The sequence below is a fragment of the Danio rerio genome, chromosome 8 (assembly GCF_052040795.2).
Source record: "Danio rerio strain M-AB ecotype USA chromosome 8, GRCz13ab, whole genome shotgun sequence".
NCBI lineage: Eukaryota > Metazoa > Chordata > Actinopteri > Cypriniformes > Danionidae > Danio > Danio rerio.
The window spans coordinates 47,786,487-47,812,738 of NC_141028.1; the positions used below are offsets into that span (position 1 = coordinate 47,786,487).

Here is a 26,252-nt window from a genome sequence, read left to right on the forward strand (position 1 = left end):
CCATATCTTCAAGTGTTTATCACAAACCTGAGGATACATTCTGAATCGAATGCAAATTCTACAAGCTAAGCTGCGAGTTGAAACTTTTACAACTGAAATGCTTTAATAACAAAAGAAGAAAGGCTTACGGAGACAGGTGTTTTCTCTGAAGTCCTGCAGAAATTTCTCACACTCCTCCTCCAGATTCCCGCTGCCTTTGCAGGTACACCAGGGAGAGATGGTGAAGTTTGAATGACCGGAGTCCAAGTAGTTTGGAGTCATATCTGTACCTGTATTGAGAAAAAAACACATATCATTCTAGGTAACTAAATAATATGATAACCTCTTGTGTTGTAATAAATGTCCCAAAGTCTATTACCACCAGCTCTGTCTGTTCAAAAGTTAAGTTTTCTCTGTAGATTGTGTTTGTCATTATGAAAAATAAATGTGCATCCTTTTTTTGTATATTTGTTTAATAATTTTAGCATTCTACACATCCCTTGCATCAATGTCTATGTTATTATAGCCTGGTTCACACTGTGCAGTTTCTGTCAATATTTGATTGACTGAGGGTGCTTTCACATCTGTGGTTCGGTTGATTTGGTCCAGATCAAGGGCAACAAATGATACATTGTAGCATTTTTTTTTATCTTTTCATTTTCTGCATACACTGATTGCTTTGGTCTGAACCAGTTGAAAAGAACCAAAATACAGTCATGTGATAAAATCCACATCACTCATTGGGCAGATGTTATTGATTGCATTTCTTAAACTGCTTTTCGATTAGTCAGAATTAACGAGCGGTGAAATGCCAGTGGAACTTCCGTGAATAAAACCATCAGACACAAGATGTTGTTTTTTACTATGGAGGGAGGGCTACGCTGGCTGATTGTATTCCTGGTCATAGTATACTATATAGTTTATATACACCACTTTAGACAAACTATACATTTCGAAAATGAATCACGGCTGCGGCTAGTAAACAATGTTTTAATGCATTGGAAATTGTGAAGGTGCATTGCAAGTCACTTCAGGAAGAGGAGGGAATTAATTAAGCTAAACAGCTGGATTAGTTCAAAAACGTGCAGTACTTTTATGGGTCTGTTTTAGTTCAGATCATCTTCTCACTACAAACAAACCACTCCAGGGTTCGTTTGAAAGCATTCCGAGACCACCTCTTTACGGAAGTCTCGGTACGCTTTTTTGGTCTGCTTTTGGTGAGCATTTAAGTGCGACTGCTGCATTCACACCTGCCCAAACAAACCACACCAAGAGGGGAAAGGAACTCTAGTGCAATTCAATCGAACTAAATAAAGCAGGTGTGAAAACACATTTTTGAAAATCCTAAACAATTCCTACAATTCTAGACTAAAATCTGTGGTCTTTGATCATTGGTACAATCTGGTAAGCTACAATCATTCATTAATTTATTAATTTTCTTTCGGCTTAGTCCCTTTATTCACCAGGGGTCTCCACGGCAGAATAAACCACCAACTTATCCAACATATGTTTTACAAAGCATATGCCCTTCCAGCTGCAACCCAGTTCTGGAAAACATCCATTCACACTCAGTCACACAATGACCAATCCAGTTTAATTCACCTATAGCTCATGTCTTTGGACTGTGGGGGAAACCGGAGCACCCAGAGCAAACCCACGACAACATGGGGAGAACATGCAAACTCCACACAGAAATGCCAACTGGCCCAGCTGAGATTCAAACCAGTGACATTCTTGCTGTTAGGTGGCAATGCTAACTACTGAGCCACCGTGTCATCCAAGCTACAATCATTAAGGAAAATTTTTTACAATTTGTACACTTAAATGGCTTAAATCTAACTCTAAGAATGCTATTTTAATGTTCTAGGCGCAGAGTCTACAGCGCATGGCGCAAAAGAGAGCCCATATTATGGATTTTTGAAAATACCCTTCCATGTAGTGTGTAACACAGCTCTAAGTGAAGTGAAATATCCAGCTAAGGCTTAAATCTGGAAGTGTACAGTCTTTAAAACTGTTGATTCATCTATAAAAGAGTCGACTCATAGTGCTTCAAATGAGTCGTCTTGATTATGAGTCATTAGTTGTTTTGCCATGACATACTAATGAAACCAAGTTATTCACGCGCACGTGCAAAACCGGGAGATTTGAATCCTGCGGCCCCGCCCTCTAACACAGAAATGAACACACACACACACACACACACACACACACACACACACACACACACACACACACACAAACACACACACACAAACATGCCGGTCTGTTAAAGTCACACTGCAGATGGATATTATTGAGTCTCTACCCAAAGATGAAACCTCAGCATTATAACCCAGACTTGAGCAGTTGGAAACTACTGGAAACTTCTGGAAACTACATGCTACAAAGAATACTTCATCGTTCGTTTGTTAAATGAAGGATCAGTAAAGAGTACTGGACATGTCAGGACATGGATCAGTTTTCTGTTGCCTCGTTTACTCTAGCATGCAAATGTATTTAGTTGTGATTTGTTACTTGTAACTGCGTGTACTGTATCAGGATAACTTGCTATATTGTCATATCGCGTGCAAAGCCACGGTAAAAACGCGACGCGTGCCGCTTTGTTTGCGTTCTGTGGAGGAGGGTTGTGTGTGTGTATGTGTGTGCATGTGCGCTGTCGTCCAGAGGATGGTTGTGTGTGTGTGTGTGTTTGTGTGTGTGTGTGCGCGAGGACATGGGCAATATGTGTGTATGTGTGATTGTGTCTGTGAAAAGAGCAGAGTGTGACAAGCTAGGAGATCTCCTCGCCAGTTCTTGGAGTTTTTGCTCAATAAAATAGTTAGTCGTCTGTATTTTCAAGTCTATTGTCTGTATTTACATTCACCCACTGGCAGCCAAAATCCATGCCTTACACTATGAAGCGTGTATGCACTGTGACTACTTTTATATTGTTGATTAGCTGCTGGGCATTTCACTCTGTCTCTCGCTGAAGGCAATCAGTGTTGACCAATCGCAACAGACTGTCATCGGTCCAATCAGCACAGATTAGCTTCGCGCTAAGGAGGGGTTTGGGAACAAATGAATCACTGAACGATTCATATGGTAGTCGCTGGGATAATTAGGTAAAGGTAAATGCAGAATATAAGACCATAAAAGTTTTTTTTTTTTTTGACCTTGCATGCATAGCAGACTGTTGTTGGAGACCCTTACAACTAAAATATGACCTTATTTGATGTATAATATGGGCTCTTTAAGGGCATGTCTGAATCCAGTTTTGCTTTTTTAAGGACGGAAACTTTTACTTGTAATATTGATTAACTGATTAGATGTAATTAGATTAACTGATTTGAAATATCAACTTGAAACTGCAAACGTGAGTACAGAATATCTTTGTATACAATATCCTTTAGTCTCTTGTGTAGCGCTACAGTTTCTGCCAGTAATTCCTCTAATGCCCACCCGATAACATGACTAAAATCTTAAATTAAGATAATAAAAGTAAAATGCATAAAGGTACATAATAAATATTTGCTTGATATTTTGGTCAGAATGTACAGTATATATAAAAAAGATTGAATTTTAGACTGACACCCAGAGCCGGCGTGTCCATAGAGGCAACCTAGGCGGCCACCTAGGGCAGCAGAAAAGAGAGGGGGGCAAACGCGACACTACCCTCACTCCCCACGCCCTCAGTTATATCCGCGTCTAGGGCAGCAGGATAGAGAGGGCGGTGTTCGCGACATTATCCTCACCACTCGCGCCCTAAGTTATATCCTCGTCTAGTGCGGTAGAATAGAGAGGGCGGCATCCGCGACAGCTCCCTAACTATAAAAAAATACCTAAGAACAAAGTAACTAGGGTCATAAGATCACAATTATGATTTTCAATCTAGTCTCATGCGAAGGTTTGGCCACACTTTATAATTTTCATAACAGCAAGCCATAGCCTGCTGCCCTTTCAAATCAGCAAATCCATTTCATTTGAATATATTGTGTACTCTAGGGGAAAAGCAACATTTCAGTTCTGGCATAACATTTATTTTATCAACAGATGCAATGCAAATTTCAATTCTAACAAAAACAGACAGGTGCAAAAATGTATGCACCCCAACAGATTAATGTCATCAATTTTTTGTACAGCCCCCCTTTGCCGAAATAACAGCCTGTAGATAGTCTTCTTATAGTCAATGATAAAATCCTGAATTCTTGCTGAAGGCATTTATGGCCATTCTTTCTTGCAAAATGTGTCCAGTTCAGTCATGTTTGATGGGTGTCAAGCATGAACGATCCTTTTCAAATTAACCCATCGATTTTTGATGATGTTCAAGTATGGGGACTGGGATGGCCATTACAGAACATTGTATCATGCCTGAGCATAAATTACTTGGTAGATCTGGAACTGTGTTTTGAGTCAGTGCCGTGTTGAAACATCCAACCCTGCTATAACGTCAGCCTCTTGACTGATTTCTGAACATTGTTCTTCAGAATCTGCTGATACTGCGTGGAATCCATGCAACCATTGACTCTGACAAGGTTTCCAGTACCTGTGTTTGCCATACATCTACACAGCATGATGAATCCTCCACCATATTTTACATTAGGGAGCATGTTCTCCTCCTGGACTTATGTGTTCTTTTTGCATTATGCAAAGCACCCATGGTTGTGGCATCTGTCCACAGTATATTTTTCTAAAATTGATTCAGGGTTGTCCAGATGGGCCTTTGCATATCTCAAACAACTCTTCTTGTTGGCAGAATGCAGAATACAGTCTTTTTCTGCATCACCTTCCATTAAGCTGTTCTTTGTAAAGAGTTTGCTGGACTGTGGAACGATGTATAATGACATTATCAGCAGAAAGATGTTCCTGGAGCTCTTTGGAGTTGGTCTGTGGTTTGTCTGTGACCATTCTAACCATTCTTCGCCTTTGCCTTTCCGATATTTATCTTGGTCTAGCTTCTTTCCTTCTTATATTTGTGGAGATAGAGCCTTTAAACCTTTGCGATAGCTTTTTGTGTCCTTCTCCTAATTCATGTTGGTGAATTATCCTAATTTTTAGGTTACTAGGAACTTCTTTTGAGGTTTCCATGTTGCTACTTTCGGTTTCACAATAAGGAGACGCACAACTAACAATCGGCTATCTTTAATATCCCTTTTCAGGATTGGTGACACCTGTGTTAGGACTGCTGCAGTTCACTGAGTCACTAAAATCAATTTTGTGTTGAAATCAAACAGCATTGAGTGACCACAAGTTTTGAAATCCCCACAAAAGAGAGGGTGGCCAACTTTTGCATAGGCTACTTTTCAGTTTCAATTTAATTTCACCCATCTCCAGGTAGAAGAAAAGTCTTTACCCCAGGTGGAGGAGTTCAGGTTTATTGGGGTTTTGTTCACGAGTGAAAGAAGGATGGAACATGAGGTTGACAGGCGGATTGGTGCAGCGGCAGCGGTAATGTTGTGGTCAAGAAGGATCTGAGCCGAAAGGCAAAGCTCTCGATTTACTGGTCAATCTAGGTTCCTACTTACACCTATGGTCATGAGCTTTGGGTCATGATCGAAAGGACAAGATCTCAGATATAAGCGGCCGAAATTAGTTTCCTTCACAGGGTGGCAGGGCGCACTCTTATAGACTGTAAGGAGATGTCACCAGGGAGTAGAGCCACTGCTCCTACCCATCGAGAAAAGTCAGCTGTGGTAGCTCGGGCATCTGTTTCGGATGCCTCCTGGATGCCTACCTAGGGAGGTGTCCCAGGCATGTCCCAACAGGAGGAGGCATCAGGGAAGACCCACGACATGCTGGAGGGACTATGTCTCTCGGATGGCCTGCGAACGAGGAAGTTTCTGGGGATAGGGAAGTCTGGAGTTCTCTCTTAAAACTGCTGCCTCCACGACCTGGCCTCAGATAATCTTCTCTCATAAAGAAAGTGCAAAGAATTATGCCACAATAGAGGGGGGCCCAATTTTTATTTTTTTTTTGCATTAAACTGTTTATTTATTTATTTATGTATGTATGTATGTATGTATGTATGTATGTATGTATGTATGTATGTATGTATTTATTTATTTATTTATTATTTTCCTGGAACAGCTGCCAATTTAAATAACTAAACCGTGAAATATATCAATACCATGACATAAAATCACTCATATCCTGAAATAGCATTTTGGCTATATCAGTCACTCCTAATCTCAGCAGCTAATATCAATCTAAGCAGCATCTGACCCAAGCAAAATCATGCTGTGTAAAATGAGCATATGAAAGCCACTACATTTAATTCTGTAAGAGTAAAACAGAATAAAGGCATACAAAGTCAAACTCACCGATGAGTCTGGTGTAGGAGGCGAGGCAGGCCTGGTAGTCGTCGTTGAGGCAGCTGCTGATGGAGTGAGGGGTCATCTGACAGTTTGTGTGGAAATCAGCCAGTCGTGACCTTGCCACAAAAACACAGCAAAGCAACATCAAACTGCATGAAAAACAAAGCGAACTCAGTCTATAGCTTTGCCTACATGGGTAAAGTCTGTGCATGTTTATGCCTGAAGAAACCAGCAGCAGCCCACAAAGGACAGAGTTTAAGTTCACACATCACTGCTCTTTCCTCAAGATAAAGGAAAATCATGACCATCTCTCTCTCTATGGCTGTCTTTCATTCCCCCTATCCCTCCGTCCACCAGTTAGTCATCGTTGCCAACCATGTGGTTGAGAGGCATCCTGGAGGTCAAGCAGAAGACCGGAAATCCCGTCTTTAGCATGAGAGACCCCTGAACTCTTGTCTGATAGTCATTTCTCTCTGTCTTAGCCTTCCGCTCTCTGTCTGTGTAAGGCAATAAATAAACCACTCGCAGTTTGTTGTTGTGGAGAATTTTAAACACTGTCGGACTAGTTTACAGAGTCCATTGACATGCAGTGTTTACGTTGGCCTCGTCCAGGACAGCAGTGCTGTGTGGGCCAACAAGTGAACATTTCTCAGCGCCCACACACAACAGCAGTCCAGCCACACACATATACACAGACACAACATCGTCTTCTGGCCTTTGCATTTACAGTCTCTGCTGTGCTGTCGTTTCTTATCTGAACACTTAAACTGTAGATGTTTTATAGTTACATACTGACATCTACATTGGAGCCAGCATAGAAATGGGGCCTGAAATATTAGCATTTTTATGTATAGACATTTTTACACACGTCCATGTGTTTATTTGGCAGCAGCTACAGTATTATTCTGCAGCTCTCACATGGTTGATCATTGAAGATAAACCTCCAGGTAAAACAATACGGGAAGAGTTTAAAAAAAAAATAATAATAATAATTTAAATTTATTTTTTAACTTATTAAATGCTTTCCAAGTTTGCATTTTACAATGACAATAACTAGTTAATTTCTCCTAAAATTATTCTATTTTTCCTTTTTTTTTCTTCAAGATTTTTTTAAATGAATGGCAAGTACAACCGATAAGTATTTAATAGAAAAGGTATTCACTTTTAACTGCCAAATGGTCAGCCATAGTTTGACTGTTTTAAACATTTAAGTAATTTAAAGAATGACTGTTTTAAATAATGGTTTACACTACATAGCACTGTTAGTTTACAAAGGAATCAAACAAACATAATCCTGTTGCACTACTACATTTCAGTTTGGCTTTATTGTAAAAAAAAAAAAAAAAAAAAAAGCAAGAAAGCATGTTAAATGAGAATCTGAAATGTTTTATGGCATATTAAAAAAAAATAAAATAAAGATGACACCCCTCGCAATAAAGTCCAGGACGCGTTTGGCACAATGTGTTCCTATTTTCAAACCAGCGCAACAGTCAATTTCCCGCTTTTTGGCATGTTGTTTAAATAGCAAGTTCATTTTGTGGACTCGTGGGAGTTCCGGTCTAGAAAAGAGGTGTGTTAAGGCGCATTGTTGGAGCATTGCTATTTTGAGGAACTAAAATACGCTGTGCGATGGACCAGCTGAAAGCATGTCTAAAATCCAGCACAGAGCGCCTTAAACGCTCACACTTTGCTAAATACACACAGGATGTACAGCACTACACAAATATCTCTACAAATAAAAAATCATTAAAGGATTCAAATATTGCAATATATATATATATATATATATATATATATATATATATATATATATATATATATATATATACAATTTACTACATAAATATAAAAACCACTACCTTCATGCCTTCATCAGTTTATTCATGAAATACCACCATAGGGTTAAACCGAATTATTCCGTCCTTAAAATAGCAAAAGTAGATTTGGACATCCCCTTAATGCTTTTGCGCCCTGATCTACAGGCTTTTCATGTAGATCATTGAAATAGAGCCCTTGGTGTTTAAAACTGTTTAAGTTTGTTTTTAAATAAATTGGTCTTATACTTAATATTTTTCATAGCATATGTATTGATTCTGGTACTTTTACCATAAACCGACATATCTACCATTTGGTAGAGGTTGATATTTTAGAAATTATGGGATACAAATGGGGAAAATGCATTGAGTTTGTTAACGAGCGACATTAGGAATTTTGAAATGCAATCCAAAAAGTTAAAGTCAGGATTATTAATCCCCCTTGCTTTTTTTTTTCTCCTTTTTAAATGTTTTCCTAATCATATTTAACAGAGCAACGACATTTTTACAGTATGTCTGATGTATATATATATATATTTTTCTTCTGGAGAAAGTCTCATTTGTTTTATTCTGGCTAGAATAAAGAAAAAAGGTTTTAAAAGTTTTAAGGTCAATATTATTAACCCTTTTGGACTATATATATATATATATATATATATATGTAAATGTATGTGTGTGTATATATATATATATATATATATATATATATATATATATATATATATATATATATATATATGTATATATATATATGTACATATAACTTTTTTTTCTTCAACCTTGGCAAACACTGCACTTCAAGTCCCCTTTATTGTAATCTAAAGTTAGATTTAGAGAAGCTTGATGCGACTCTCCTAGGAATAAACTCTCCTACAAAACACAGATCCCGTCCCAGCAGCAGCCTCCGGTGTGTGTTTAATTCATATAGCCTCCCTCCTCTGTAAACGCACCTTTTAATTAGCATACCGCTAAAGACCCTGCTGTGATTTACATGTCTAATTACATCTGTTCACGCTGCTGGAATCAAATGGAGAAGTGCAAAAAATATTGATGTAGCAGTTGGGTTCCCAACATGATGGAAATACTTGAAAGAATAGAGGCTGGAAGTCATAAAACTTCACAAAAACTTTTCCAGCTCCCTGTTCTTACTTGACAAACAGGCAAGATGTTTTATATACAGTCAAACATCTGCAATATATTTTTTGGGTTGTTTTTCCAAAGCAAAACCACCAATTGCTAATGAAATACATACTTGACAGAGTTTTGGCGGCAAAGGCAAAGTTTATTGAAATCCATTTACTTATAAATAATGAAAATGCTTCTATCCTGCATAAATGATTGCATGGGTTTCTGTGGAAAATCAACTGGTTCTCTTTACCCTGAAATATTTCTTCATGAATTTGGTGCTAGAGTCTGTTATGAATAAATCTCACTTTAACTCAGTTAATCAGCAGGGTTGTATGGTAAAGTTCTCAGTGATAATTAACAATTACTACATATATGTTACACAGTTTACAGTTTTCAGAAAATGACAACCAGTCTATATTATAAATCTAGGAGATAAAAAGGGATAAAACACAAGTAACTTGCCAATATATTAAAAGGATACGTACCTATACTTTTTAACACAAATAAATTCAACAAAAAATCTGTTGAGGAAATGTTAAATGAGCAATATTACACGAGTAGCATAGTATATCAGTACTTGGGAAGCGTGCATTGGCACGAGGTTTAATATTGACGGTATACAGCCACATTGCACTGCTACGAGTGCGATATTGTGTTTATACAACAGTTTGGCGGCAAAATTGTGTGTATAAAAAAACCTCAAACACAGTGTCTAAAAACCTTTTTTATTAGGAACTACTTTCTTTCACCATTCATTCATATCTGCAGCAGACATCTGAACATCAGAAGCCATTTATAATTCACCAATATCACTTTAGAGCTAGTGTTTGAATGATTCTCTATAGCTTAGTATTACAGTCTATTACAGTGTACAGTATTTCTCTGTTGCAATCGGAACATCACAACATTTAACCTCGAAAAAAGCAGTGCAATCACCACCAGATTGATGTTGAGTTTGCAATTGGGAAAAACTCTAAACACATGCGGGCATTTTTTCTTATTTTCTGCCAACACAACAAATATTCCTGATATGCGAATATGTACACTATAATTATATGGTATAAATACAGTACTACAATATACAAAGGAGAGAGTTCGACATAGAAAATTACCTGTTTAATAATGATTTGATCAGCTGTAGTTAAAAATTGCGAAATTTTTTTTCCTCCTCTAATGCCCCATTCACACGGGACTTCAGCGTCAACGCTTGACTGAAGGCGTGTCTGAAGTTGGGGCTGACTTGATCATCATAGCAGCATCACCCAATGAAATTCAGTCAGCAATAGGCCACTGTCTAGCGTGTGTATTTTCATACAGGGATCTGATTGCCTGTCGCTTCTGTCGGCGCTTGAAAAGTTGAGCTAGTCCCAACTTCTGCAGCGAGCAACGCCTCTGAAGCAGCATCGACGGATCCACAATGCAGTTCGGCAACGTCTGACGTCACCCATTCAAAGTGAATGGGAAGCGTTGACGCTGACGCCCCGTGTGAATGGGACGTAAGGGTTTATTATGCGGCCTCTGTCACCATCTTGTGAATGGACAACGTCAACTGTCTTTGCTCAGTATGACAGGCTAATGGCTCTCTAAGAAATTATAAATATTTAAAATTGGCACTATCCTCATAAATAAACTACGTAGATGCAATCTAAACAACTACATTCTTCACTAAAAAAGCTTCAAAAGTACATTGTTGTCTAACAGCTGCAATATTTGTCAAACTGTAGAGTGTCCTCTGCTTGTCACTGTATGTGGGCGGATTAATACACAAGGGTGAAGGGTGAAGAGGTGGTAAAAGTGCTGTTGCTGGCAGAATATTACACTGCTATCAACCAATCAGATTCAAGAACCAGACAGCACTGTTGTATAAAATCTAATATCCATCATTAATAATAATTATCATGTAAATAACCACAAAAGTTCTTTGGAATTATTTCTATAATATTTTAATAAATATATTAAAATATATCTCAAATTAAAATGTATATAAATATAAAAAATTTATTTATGGCGCACATTTCATACACAATGGCAATTCAAAGTGCTTTACATAAACAAGAACAAAATAAACAAGAAAATAAAAACAACGAAGAATACAAATCATTAAAAACAGATAAAAAATGTCCTAAAACAAGTTTTTAAAGAATAAAAAAACAAAACAAAGACATAATAGCGTAATCTGTTCGATGTAGTACATTCAGTAAAGGCACAGCTAAACAGATGTGTTTAAGTCATGATTTGAATGTGCCTAATGTTGGAGCATATCTGATTATTTCTGGAAGCTGATTCCAGCAGCAGGGGCATAGTAGCTAAATGCTGATTCACCCTGCTTTGACTGAACTCTTGGAGTTTCTAATTTACTCGATCCTAATCTGGGGGACCTGTTAGGTTTGTATTCAGTCAGCATATCTATAATAAATTGAGGTCCTATGTCATTTAGTGATTTATAGACAAGTAATACTGCTTTAAAATTTATTCTAAATGTAACTGGGAGCCAGTGTAAAGACCTGAGGACAGGCGTGATGTGCTTTGATTTCCTGGTTCAGATCAGAATCCTGGCAGCAGCGTTCTGGATGAGCTGAAACTGTCTGACTGTATTTTTGGGAAAGCCAGTGAGGAGTCCATTACAGTAATCCACCCTGCTGCTGATAAAAGCATGAACGAGACATCAATGCAAACAAAGCATCTACTTCTTGCAATGTTTTTGAGATAAGATTTCTTAGATCTGACTCCAGAATCACACCAAGATTTCTGACCTTATTTTTTTGTTGATTGAGTTGCATAACAGTAATAATAAAATATAAAATAATAATAATGATAATGTATATATATATATATATATATATATATATATATATATATATATATATATATATATATATATATATATATATATACATGTGTTTTATGAAATAATAATAATAATAATAATAATACTCACATTATTAATAATAATATTATTATTATTATTATTATTATAATTTAATAAAACACATGGATATATATATATATATATATATATATATATATATATATATATATATATATATATATATATATATATATATATATATATTATCATTATAATTTTTTTTGTATTGTTGATTTCACTTTTTCAATACCCTGTTGAGAAACATGTTCATGTTTATCACTCTGTTCATACTCTACAGCAGTGGTCACCAAACTTGTTCCTGGAGGGCCGGTGTCCTGCAGATTTTAGCTCTAACCCTAATCAAACACACCTGAACAAGCTAGTCAAGGTCTTACTAGGTATACTTGAAACATTCAGGCAGGTGTGTTGAAGCAAGTTTGAGCTAAACCCTGCGGTGACCCCTGCTCTACAGTATATGCTCACCAATATAAAGACAAATAATGGATGTTATTTTCCCATGTGATCAAGAATTTAAATTGCTGTCTATCTTGGACTCAATCAATACTAATATCTATTATTCCTTCCCCGACAGCAATACCACTTCATCTGCAGCTGAAAGTCTCTGAAACTGGCCCTCTTCTCTTTCTACTGCATTAACCAGGTAATGAAGCAAATAATGCTTGTCTTATTTCTTACGGTATTAGTTGTGATCTCTAAGCAGTCTGCACCCTTTATTTTTTGCTTCAGCGTAATGAGTTTTCTTTCCTAATTTTAGACAGACACTTCTCCATCTTCCTTATTGGTTAAATGAAATACTTTACTGGCTAATGTGTTTAAGTCGAAAGAGTAAGGGCTGTTTTGTCTTTTTATATGTCTTGAGGGAGCTGTTATGCTAAACGAAATGTATCTTATTAGCACAAGAGATGCACAAACGTTCCAAACAGTTGTTTTTTATGGCAGAAATAAAATAGAGCGAGACTAAATCGAGATGAAAAAGGGTTTAGCTGCAGGTTTTGCCTTTCAGGTAAGGACAATATAACTGCTATAATTTACTGTTCACTTGAAGTTTAGAAAAAAAAGGCTGTCTAGGATTGTTTGGGCAGAAAGTGCTCTGGCATCAAGATAAAGCACATTTCAGTTCGCACCAGGACTCCTCTATTATACCTGAACGGACCACTCACTGCTCAAATTACAGCCTGTCTGCCTTGGAAAGGGTTGGAAAGGTCCTTTTAGATGCTCTGTTCTCTTAGAGAAACCCTGAAATGAGTGCCGCTAACAGTTTCATTTACGAGAAAGAAAAAAATCTGACGTTTAATTCTGTCATGCTGTCCATTTACAGAATCTCAATCCAGTGCTCTTGCAGACTGGAGATGAATGAATGAATGTTTTAGGCGATCTTTCTCGTTGACATCGGCATCAACGAAGGTGGCAGATGGTTAGCATCTTAACATTCAACATGTATATGGATTAAATGGTGTGGAAGTTTGTAATTGTTTATCCATTTTAATTCAAATTGAGCCATCACATATGTCAAGAACATGTCTGTATCTGTTTGTTTCACTCTTGTGCTTGATGAACACCAGTTTTGGACCACTTGCTTTGTAGTTGTGTTGAATAAAACAGTTTAAAACGCTTCCACTTTTAACTTGTGGCCCGTTTCCACTGAGTGGTACAGTACTGTAAAGTAGGCATGGGCGTAGATTTAGCAAGGACGGAGGGAACACATCCCCACCAATATCCTCCAACTTTTGAAATATCCCCACCAATAATTAAATTTACTTAATAAATAAATCACGCCATTAGTATCAACCTAGACATGCAGAAAGGGTTAAATCTCATCTCTCCTCGAGTAGCATCGGCCCCAAACAATTTAACACTGTGATTGGCTGAGCATTTTCCTGCTGTCATGTGAAAGGCTGTAGCTGCGTTCAGATGTAGCAGTGCCAAAAGCTGCACCAGGAGAATTTTCCATGCAAGAATAAGGTGTGGGGTGTGTGACACACACAAGTGAGGAGTGAGGCAGCAAAAAAAGGTGAACACAAGGATCTTTTTTTTAAAAAAAAAAAATCTCAATCTCAACTTGATCTCAAGTTTGCTACTGAATGAGTGCATCATGACTTTAACGCACAGTCAAACATTATAGCAGGCTGTGAACAGTATGCCCTGAAAACTAACTGAATTTGCACTATGATTAAAAGCTTATTGAAAGGGATGTTTTTTTCTGAAAAACTGAACCTTTTCGCAGTTATTCGCCTGATTTAGGTTTATTTATGAGGTATAAATATTGCATTTTAGTGAAATTTTTTGAAACAAATGTTTTGCTGGAGTATCTTGTCAAATGGTTATTATAATCACACTTTTTGATGTACCAAAAATATTTCCTACCATTTTTGTCAAATTACCATACTATATATATATATATATATATATATATATATATATATATATATAATTTTTATTTTGTTTTATTTATTTATTTATTTTTATTTTGAGTGTTTGTTTACAAATGTTCAATGTGTATATATCGTCACCTAAGAATTATAAGGTTCTATCTGCATTGATTTTGAGATATTAAGCTTCAAAGTTTTTGCATTCCATAGCAAACAGTATGTGTGTAACGTGTTTTCTAAATAAAAAGTCTTAACATGTAAACAACTTAAAAAAATATATACAGCACCTGTAAAAAATAAAAATAAAATATCCCATAATGTAAATAAACTGTCAATTAATGAGAATATGTCAATAATAATAACAACTCAGTGATGACTAAAAAATAATTCCAAGGTGAGGAATATATATATATATATATATATATATATATATATATATATATATATATATATATATATATATATATATATATATACTCGGATATAAAGGTACTTTTTTAAAAGATACACTCTTGTACTTATACACTTTTGTACCTTTAAGGTTCACTTTTGTTCTTTTTAGGTATTAATATGTAACTTTAAGGACCTGTTAGGAACAAAAAAAAGTCCTTTTTGAAAATAAACCACCACAGTGACTTTTTTTGTAATTTTTTTTTTTTTCTGAGATTGTATTATTTTACTAGTGATTTTTCAAGATATTATTATTCAGCAATTAAATTGAAAGGTTAATAAGGATAACTAGGCTTAACTTAAGGGGACTAATAGTATTGCCCTTTTTAAAATTATTAAAGAGAAACGTTAAAACTGTTTTTAATTCAGCCAAATTAAAAAAAGGGGAAAAAAGTAAACGCTGTGATTTCTTTGAAATAGGAATGACATTTTCAGAAAATTGAACATGAAATGTTTTATTTAATGAGTATATTCAATATTTAACATTAATTTAAAATGACTTTCATCAAAATAATTTTTCCATCAATTGTTTCTACAATCATTACAATTTCAACTATCTTTTTTGTATTATATTCACTGTTATGTAAAATAATAATAATCCATTTTAAAAAATCAAGCGATTCACAATTGTAAGAATACATTTTAAAAGAGTGCATATTTGTGAGGAATGTTGGGATTTTTAAACTAAAATCTGTTTTAGACAAATGTCAAGTTACATAATGACCAAACAAACAATTCGTACACAAAGACTCTAGAGGTAAACTAATAAATTCAGTTGCTGGCACTGACTGCATGCACTGCATTGGCTGAATAAACAAACATCTCAAGCCCGAAGACCCGAAGGATAAACTATTTTAAAGGATATATCATTTCTGTTTCCGTACATGATCTACAGGAAATTGCACATATCTTGTCCACTCAAAATAAATGAATAAGAGATAACTCGTTGTTCCCAAGTCATATTAAAAATCTGTTAAAAATGAGGGAATCGTTTAAGATCAAAGAATCTCTAGTACAGACTGTTCATTATGTCTGTGCCAGGATCAAACTGTACTTGTTTATCTAATAGTGAGAAGAGACTGCATAATCTGATGGCACAGAGGCCAGGTTTTCTTCCAACAGTTTGAAGCGAATAAAGATTAAAATCTGCTTTCATTGCACACGGAGCGCCTAAAGCTATGCCTCTCATTTGGCAAATGATAGAGTCACTCTACTTGAATGAAAGTGCTCTCCTGATGCGGACTTGAAGGACAAAGAGCTGAGACTAATGATTGACACTGACAAACAAAAGGGTTCTGCACCTTTCGCCAAGAAAGCAATTGAAATGGTCCAATCTTTATTGAATTTCAGACTTATCGATGTTGAGGGCCATTACTGAGCCTTATTACGTTAGATTCATCTTCTAGCAGCAAGGGGGGCATGTTCAGATTTATTGATTCACCCCAGAGAGAAACATTTCTTCTTATATTATAGAGTAAACTTGAAATATTTCAGTTAAAATGAGACAGTGTTGCAATGACTCCAGGCTGAAGAAACTGTGTTCTAAAATAGGCAGCATATTTCATTTAACACAAGTTACAACATTATACATCATTATACAAGAAGTCTGTTTGTACTGTTGTCATCCTTGTTGTAGACCTCAAAGAAGACATTTTGAGAAATGTTTAAATTGATTTTAGAGGTGATGCGGTAACTCAGTGATCAGCACCTTCGCAGCAAGAAGGTCACTTGTTCGAGTATCAACTGGGACAGGTTTTGTGTGGAGTTTGTATGTTCTCCCTGCGTTCACGTGGATTTCCTGCGGGTGCTTTGGTTTCCCCCACAGTACAAAGACATGTGGAATAGGCGAATTAAGTAAACTAAATTGGCTGTTGTGTTTGTGTGTGTATGGATGTTTCCCAGTACTGAGTTGCAACTGGAAGGGCATCCATTGTGTAAAACATACACTTAATAAGTTGGCGTTTCATTCCGCTTTGGCAAGCCCTAATGAATAAAGGGACAAAGAAGGGAAGGGACAAATTCTTGTCTGTACACATTCTTGTCTTGTGTTACAAGACAAGAATGTGTACAGAAACCATTGTAGACTTAACTTGACTTAACGAGGTTTAATACATATTAAACCTCGTTAAGTCAAAACAGCATTTTGCTAGTAAATATTTTATGGATTAGTATATTGGTATAAAGGCTATTGCAGCGACATATGTCATACAGTAAACATGTTTTACTGTATTATTAATGATGCATAGTCAAATGAGGTGCAAACTACTTTTAGATTGAGAGTGATCAGAATATTTCTGAATTAATTGGTTTAGTAAATGTTTTAGCTACTCGCTCAAAAAGACAATCAGTGAATTAGTCAGTGAGTGAGTCAAAAAACGAGTGATCGAATCAGTGATTGAGTGAATCAGTCAGTCAGTGAGTGAGTCAGTGAGTCTTCTTTTAAAGGTGCTGTATGTAAATTTTTGACTCTTCTAAAGCATAAAATACCAAAATATGTTTACAAATATTTAAGAAACATGCTAAGTGAGCATATTCTAGTTCATCTGAAAAACAACGTTAAGGTCAGATATTCTAGTTTGAAAATGTGCATTACATGCCAGAACATCTGTCTGTGTTTTGGTCATTTTAATCCACCCAATGCCAGTTCAGCCAATTATATTTCAGCACCCGAGTTGCCTTGGTGTAAAACAGCATATTCATTCAGTCATGAAGGCCCTCAGAGTATGCATCTGTGACCAAAAATGTGACCTCTGGTGGACAGTAACAACTTCCAAAATGAGACGCAGATTCAGAGTTCCACATGAGGTGAATATTAATTAGCAAATAATATAAATATTATAAATGTAAACAATAAGTTAGCAGGTTACATTGTTACAGCGTGTCCTAACTACATGCTACATCATAAGATTTGCAGTGATAAGCGATCTGGCTGTTTTCACAAGACAAAACGCGACAGAAATGTAAATACAGCCATTAAGAAGCACAGAATAGTGCACTTACTGCACTCCACCAAAATGTTAAGGTTTATAATCTGTTTAATACATATTAAACCTCATTAACATTAATAAATGTACATGCTGAATCACTGATATGTGTTGGCTTGCACTGTAGTCACAGTTCTAAAGTTCAATTTCAAACGATTTCTTTTCAATCTATATTTTCAAGATCTGATGTAAACTATCTGCTGTTGCTTTCAGTAGTGTGGTAATACTTGGTATGCAAATGACATTAAAACTCAAATTATTCACACTGAATAAAGCACATGAGGTGTACCTGAGGTGATCACTGTCATAGTTTTCTGTTGTTTAGCTGCAAGAAACAGAAACCATTTTTAATCAGCCTTTAGGCTCGATAGTCAAGCACCCTCTTGTTGGTCCTCAATATGGCAACATGCGATTGTGTGTGTTTTGACCCAGGAATGCAATACCTAGTTTAACCACCAGGTGTCAAACTTACATACTACACTTTTTAGGAAGCATAGTGAGCATCAATGTGCCCTGGTTTTCACAGTGCTTTGTGAGACTTTGCAAAAATCTGGAAGGATTTGGCCAGCACTGACCAACCAATAAAACTTAAACTGATTAGGCATTTTAGTCAACTATTACGGTCCAGACAAGTCTGAACTAATAAGCCACTTAACAATAATGACAATAATTTAAACAAAACATCTGAGTTTGGGGATTACAGCTGTCTGAAAGTATCACAAAAGATGAGGGAAAAGACTTATAAAAGACACAAGAGGCAAAGAGAGACACATGGACATCAAATCATGTGGCTTGTTGAGCTCAGAGGCTCTTTCATGCACAGATGTGAAGCTGGATCGATGTAACACATCAGAAAGTTTGGAGTGTACAAACTTTTTTTTTTTTTTTTTTTCCTTTACCACATTTGCCTGAGAAATTTGGCAAGGCTCTCAAAAGGAAAAAAAACAAAACAACAACAACAAAAAAAAAACATATTGATTTTAACACGGGTACCCCTGACCCACTTCAGCACAACATAACCCTGATTAGAATGATGAGGAAAGATAATATAATATAATATAATATAATATAATATAATATAATATAATATAATATAATATAATATAATATAATATAATATAATATAATATAATATAATATGATGAATTCAAAATTTTGAATTTGCACTTTATGCATGTTCAGATATATGAAAAAAGTGTGTGTTTTAATCTAGCAAAATACTCTTTATTTAGTTATAATAGTTAAAATATATTGTGTATCTTACATTAGTTTAATCTGTCCAAGAAATTAAAGAAAGGTCTGTCCTTGCATCACACTGATCTCAGATAACCAGCTCGATAGATGAGAGCTTTCTGCGTGACTTGTGTTTAAAATTACAGGGTCCCTACACATTGTTCACTACTCTCTACTAACCTGAGCATGGGAAATCTTTACTGAACTTCACAACGTTCATTCTTGGATGAGTGCAAAACCACAGCCTGCATTGTATGTATTGCACTGTAATATTTGATTGGTACACACCAACACCATAAGTAACCGATTGAATGACAAAAGTGGCCATTATTTGTCTGTTATTGTTGTCTGTTTTTGTTGTTTGATATATTGCAACAAAATAAATTGTGGTAAATTACATTATTGTCATTTAAGAGCATTCTGTGCCACTCATTATGTAATGCCAGAATGACAATATATTATCACAATGCAACTGCATTCTTCCCAAGAACACATCATATTTTGAGGCTATTTAATTTAATTAGTCATTTTAACATTGGTATCAGAATGTGAAAAGGTCTTTGTCTTCACAAGCGTGACTCATAGCATAGTAAGGATAGTTTACGCCTTCTCGTATAAACTATTTTCACTCAAAAAGTGACTTAGAAATTGTAATTCATTATATTGTTTTCTGTGAGCAAGTGAACAAGATGATTCTCACATCACTTTGAAGCAAAAACACCTGACTACCAGATCCAGTTCTCAAAAGTCTTGTGCACAAATGTTCTCTGTGTGTTTCACAGCCTTGTTTCAGTGACTTCAAATTTTTTGTTTTTCACTAACCCCGCAAAAACGTTTCTTTCTCAAAAACACATACAAACATGCTGCTTGGGTATTATTGTAGCCCAACTTGTGCTGTTTACAGTGTTATCACACTTTAGCCATTAATATGTTTATAAGATACTGAAAACAACACAAATGTCAGTGCATGTCAAAACTTCTCCAGAGCCCCAAAACACAGTCAGACCCCAGAGGGTTAAATAAATAATTATAAATGTTAACAAAAAAGTGCAAGGTAAAAAAGTAACAACTTTCATACTGCCAGGCTTAGTGCTCAAATGTGGCCCATATCAGATTTGCAGTGTGAACAGATCAAGGTCCTAAACTGACCCGCATGTGCAAAAGTACAGATACGGACAGCGCAAAATGTCTGATTATACACACGTGATACTGTATGAAGTAAGCACGTTGTCAGATCATGCTTATATGATTATTGCCCTTTTCAAAGACAACGGTGGTGTATTTCATGAAGTGCAAATGATTATTCTGCTACTACTAATGTGTATTTCGCCATTTGAAATCTAAAATAAGTCGCTTGTGATTTAAAACACTGATCATTTGTGATTTATGACAACCACGGTGCGCGTTTGTTTGACCACCGGTGTAGTGAAACCATCAAGTGTTAATGACCAGCCGAAAACTGAACTGTGAAGGCGAAGTTGTTTTATCTCTGTTTGCAGAGTTATTTCATTTTACTTTGTTATAAACATGTACACAATGCGGGTTTGGGTGCTCGAGCACCTGCTTTTTTTTCTTTTTCTCGGAGAGAAAGTTCTCCCTTCTTTGCACGCGGATCCCCTATTCGCAACACGCATGACAATTTTCAGCTTCGCGATCAACCCGTGCCCCAAACGTTAACATGCACTGGTTTTGTCTCCAAAATCTTTTTTTAAAATGAACAACCAACTTTATGTGGTGAAGTAATCGCCATGTGTGCTATTCTACTATGCTACTGAGGAGTAGATTATGTCTACAGCACAGAATGATGACGCGTGTTGCTCAAAGATTATGTAAAAGTCACATGAAATCCGAAATAACCGTTCACGCTGCAGTCACATTGCAAAACATCAGATCTGTGTCTGATTTACGACTACATAGGAAAGTGGCACAGCCCTGGCCTGAAAAGATGAGATTCAATGCAGTTTAGTGGGCCAAAAAATCAGATTCGGGCCACATTTTGCTGCAGTGTGAACGTAGCCAGAGGCTGCGATATCTGCTACACCAAAAATGATTGTCATGTTCATGTGTTGTGTGATAAGTTGATTTATTGGTTACTGTGACAGGCATATCTGTCTGTGTATTCAGATCCAGTGTGCAATGGACTTTTAAAATAATAAAAACTTAAATATTAAAATCGCATTAACGTGCACAGTTTAAAATAATTATTAAAAGGAGAAAGGAGACCACACTTTCCTTAGTGGAAAATTTTAGCCACTGCCAGTTAATATAAATCACACTCTCTTTTATATATTACATTACTGTTAGTAGAAATACTGTATATTCATTTACACTTTACTTTGGCTTTTATGGGGTTAATGCTGGGGAATTCCCTGAAGCAGCACTATGTTGATATATTGATTCTGTTTTATGTCTTTTGGCCTCATAATTCTCATATGTGAGCAAGTTTTTCAGTTTTGTAATCACTACAACCTTGCAATACTCTACATAACACAATGAAATAATATACTAGTTTGAATGTGATATTTTAAAATTAGCAACAGCTTTTGCTCAGTGTGATGTTTTCAAGCATATGTTCAAGCAGTCCCCATATTCCCTATTCTTTCATCAGTTTCATAATTAGAACTTTTGCCAGCATTTATGTGGCTGACTTTGTGTTTAAGTGCTTAATCTATTTTTGAAATGCCTATTATTATGATTTAGTATTTCTCTATAATGAAGAAAGCAGCAAGCAACATTATTTCTCAGCCCTTAGAAACTCAAATCATTTTCCCTTCCCATATGCTTAAGTTATTACATTTATATCATAAGCATGTATCAGTTGAGTTATGACTTAAATGAGTGACTATTAGTCAGCCTGGAAAATATTTAAATGGGGCTGCCCTTGTTCTGGTCAGTGTTGATCTCCATGATGACAGGGAGATTTTTCATGCTTTGTCTCCTTTCACTCCATTATTCATTGTTTACACCAAATCACTTGTCATTGCGCGCACTCTGTTTCAAAACTTAGGGAACTGCCTATAGTATCATCATTGCAATGCTCCCAACACAAAAGCTGTTTTAGACATCTAAATTAGACTGAAAAAAATAAAGTTTTGAATTAGGATAATACATTTTGTCAAGCATTTTGACAAGTCCAGAATCATAAGGACAATAAAGAAATAGACATAGTAAATAGAGCAGTATCAGCACAACACTGGAGTCACCTTCAGAAAGTTTTTTTTTTTTTTTTTAATTGGTGTTGTTGTGAATACCAATTTAGTTAGTATAGTTAATTTAATTACTTCACAACAAGGGAAAACCAGCATTAATCAAAAATGCATGATTACATCAACCCAGGCTCATTTTGAAAACGTACCACTATATACATTTCTGCTGAGTTTTAAATACAGCCAAGGAGGTATGTTTTTTTTTGGGGTACTGTGTATGCTTTATGAGATCTCATATATCACTCGCAAGTGCTATTCGCGCCTGCTGTTCTCGCATAAAACCACGAAAGGTCGCTATTGACTGGCTGACTGACTGACTGACTGACCGATCGACTGACCCTCTGTAACCAGGGGATGTGACACTGACAACTGAGTTAGGATTCAAATGCAGGTTTATTGAGGCGGTCAGTAGGGTTGTGACGATGAGGAAATTTCCCCACCGGTTAATCGACATGTGACAACACCGGTAATACCGGTATCACCGTGGGAGTGGACGTTTTTTCTTTTCCTCTTTTTTTCTGCTTTTAAATAGCTTATAAATGCGTGCGTATAATACTTTCACTTTCAGTTTTGCGGGAGTTGCCAATTCGGCGTCAATTGTTTAAATGAACGAAAAGGAAACTACAAAAAAAATAAATCACATGTTTTAAATGACAGCGAGACATGCTACGTTTAGTTTTTATTGTAAAATATAGATTATAACCCAGTACACAGTAAAATAATATGTTTAAATGGTTTGCCTATTGACGGCGTATAGGCTAACCGTTACACTTAAATAGGCTGAGCATATTTTTATTAATATTAAAACACATTACAACAAACTAGACATCCTTTCATTTTTTTTCATTTACGTATATTTTTTATCAAACGAAAAAGGCAATGAATAGTTTTTTTGGTTTTCATTTTATTAGAAATAATATAATTTAAAGGCTACACAACTCCTCCATGGCTCCAATTGCGATATTCTAGATAGACTTTCTGGCTCAAAGACATTTATGCCTGTTTATTTCAGCGCTGTATTTTGACAGATTTCGCAAAGGCTTCAGCTATTCTACCTGTCAGCTGGTACCAGCCTCAGTTTTGCGACTTGTCTTGTTAGGCGTCTGTGTCTGGATGACAGCGAGAGAGAGAGATGAGATCAGACCTCAGATTCGATGTGTGGCCGCACGTCTCAGTTACTTTATTCCAATTTTTAATATTGGCTCATCTAAATTAACTTTTCATTTATTAAAACCCGAAATATTGCCAGACAGACGAAGTAACTTTCGGTTTTTAAAGAGAGCGTCCTGATAAAAGAGGCGCGCACACACAGGTTAGCCTACACTCTTGTCGGCCTATTCTTTATTGATTGTTTTAACATTAAACGCATAATAATCAATTGCAAAAAAGAACAGCTGAACTTCGGAAAAAGTGCTCACGGCTGTTGCCGCGATATAATTGCTTTGTTTCTCTGCAGTTGGCTTATTAATGGCACGACATTGCTAAATCACTCTTGTTTTAATAAAAAAAAAAGATAATTTATTATTGTGAGATGATAGTCGCGTGATTTTTAAAATGAGAGTATGCGTTGCGTATTTATGGCTATGGATCTAATACCCGCGACCCACACATAGCCTAGTTGAACATCAAGTATAAGTGTGTTGAAAATAAGTGTATAAATTAGTTGTGTTTCCTCCAACTGCTGCCACCTTTGTCAGACAAAGTTTGCAGATTACCTCATTACCGTCTTCAGGTTCTCTTTTTGCATTTGGTCTGAACCCAAAATATAGCCAAACAGGCGCTTTTGCATTGCGTTTTGACACTTATCCGTCCGCCATTCTCTTTCTGTAAATTCGACTCCTCTCGTTCTCTTGATGTGATAAATAAAATATGACGCATTGTAGCTATGTTCAGATGATAATTATAGTGCATGCTCTCGTCTAAAGTAAGTTATTTAGAATTATGTTTCCCATTCAATTCAAATAAATATTTAGATTAAAAAAACGAATACTTAAAAAAAAAATGTGGGGACGGTGTCACGGTAAAAAAGTGAGGTCACCGGTGTTGCGTCTTAAAACCGGTATCACCGTCAACACCGTCTATCGTGGCAAGCTTAGCAGTCAGGCAAGCGTTGGTCAACACAGGCAAACAGGTGTATGTAGATAATCCAGAAACGTGCTCAAAGGAACAGACGAGAGGTCAGAAGGCTGGCGGCAGGCAGGGAAAAACTGATTAACAAGGCGAGGATAAAACACGGCAAAACCAGACAAAGGGAATGCGTTGTATGTCACAGAATGTAAACAAGACTCTGCGACTAGAGTGATTGTATGTGCTGCTTAAATAGTGTGTATAATCAGTCCTTGACAATCTTCTGATGGTGCGTGTGTAATCAACCAGAATGAGAAACGTCTGTGTCTGAGCGGAGTGCATGTATGAAGTTGTAGTCCAACAATGGCAGTATTCCAGCCATTCCAATGGTGTTTTCCAGCGATCAATGGAGTTACGATCGCTGGTGATTGTAAAATCCACCCTACTCCCTATTCCTACTCCTACTCACCCTACTGATTGAACTGGAAATGTTTATAGATGTAAAATCATTTTAAGACAGCTAATCATTTAAAATGTAGAGATTGCATTCATTTAAAAATGTCGAAAAGATGATTGAGTGATGAAAAAAAAAAAAAAAAAAAAGCTATATAAATAAAAAATAAATAAAAGTAAAGAGGGTGCATTTCAGGTCTTTGGTCCCATGGCTGAAATTGTTTAGGGCCCCAAAAATCACTAAATCTGCCCCTGCCCAACAGCACACAAGGGTTAAACATTTTTGACGAAAAAAAAAAGGGAGAAAAATGCTAAGAATATATTCCCAGTTACCAAAAACCCAGCATAAATAACCTATAGTTATTGCATCAAAACCATAAATAATTTGTGCTTACCCTCATTTAACTGCATAATTGATTGATCGATTGTTTGGCAATCTTTTTGATAAAAAATCTTTTTCAAAAAAGCATTATATTTCACTTCATCTACCCAGAATACATATAAACATGCCAGACAAACTCAACCTCGACAAGACAGCTTCTCTTTCTCCAAGGCCTTCCCTACTTATTGTCTTGTTGGTTCAGTTAAAGCTACACACAGCCTCCAGGTATATAAACCCTTAGCATTATCACAGATGACCTGCATTGTAGAGCACATTGCGACTGCTGAATCATGTTGCTTACACAACAGAAATACCACCAGGTCCTTTAGTAAAAACATTTTAATTCCCTTGTGTTTTTACTATTTTGAGACCATATTAAAGGGGTCATGAACTACCTCAATTTTTAAACTGTTTTCTGAGGTTCACATATAATATGATCAAGATTTTCTACATAAAAAACAATGTAATTAAGCAGAAATATGCAATTTTTTTGTCCTGTTTTCTCATTGGAAAACAGTTTGAATAGGCGTGGCCAATTGTGTCATGATAACCAGCGATTGTACTCCATAGATCGCTGGACTTCATTCACAATAACTCATGGACTACAAATCCGTCATTTCTGGACTACATTTTCATACATGCACTCCGGTCACACTCACACATGCTTCCTCATCTAAACTGATTACTCGCACCACCTGAGGATTGTCAGAGACTGATTGCGCACACTATTTAAGCAATACACTCACTCACTCCCATGGCTGAGTCTTGTTATCTGTCACAGTGACATTACAACATGTTTTCTTTGTCTGCCTTTGCCGTGTTTTGATCCTTGCCTTGTTTATTTATTTAATTCTGTTTGCTGCCTGCCTCTGACCATCTGCGTGTTATTTTGACTTCGACTCTGGATTGCCCTCATACATCTGTTTGCCGGTATAGACCACTGCTTGCCTGACAATTCTAATAAACCTGCACGTGGATACTCACCTCTGTTGTCAGTGTCACTCCCG

General features: G+C 36.3%; 1 protein-coding gene across 1 annotated transcript in view; it reads right to left on the reverse strand.

The window, feature by feature from the left end:
• The window catches only part of gfra2a (GDNF family receptor alpha 2a), a 198,718-nt gene that overhangs the window by 20,680 nt on the left and 151,786 nt on the right, over positions 1-26,252 (reverse strand). The window contains 2 exon segments of the mRNA NM_001017996.1: positions 129-269; positions 6,276-6,385. Coding sequence (NP_001017996.1) covers positions 129-269; positions 6,276-6,385 — 251 coding nt within the window.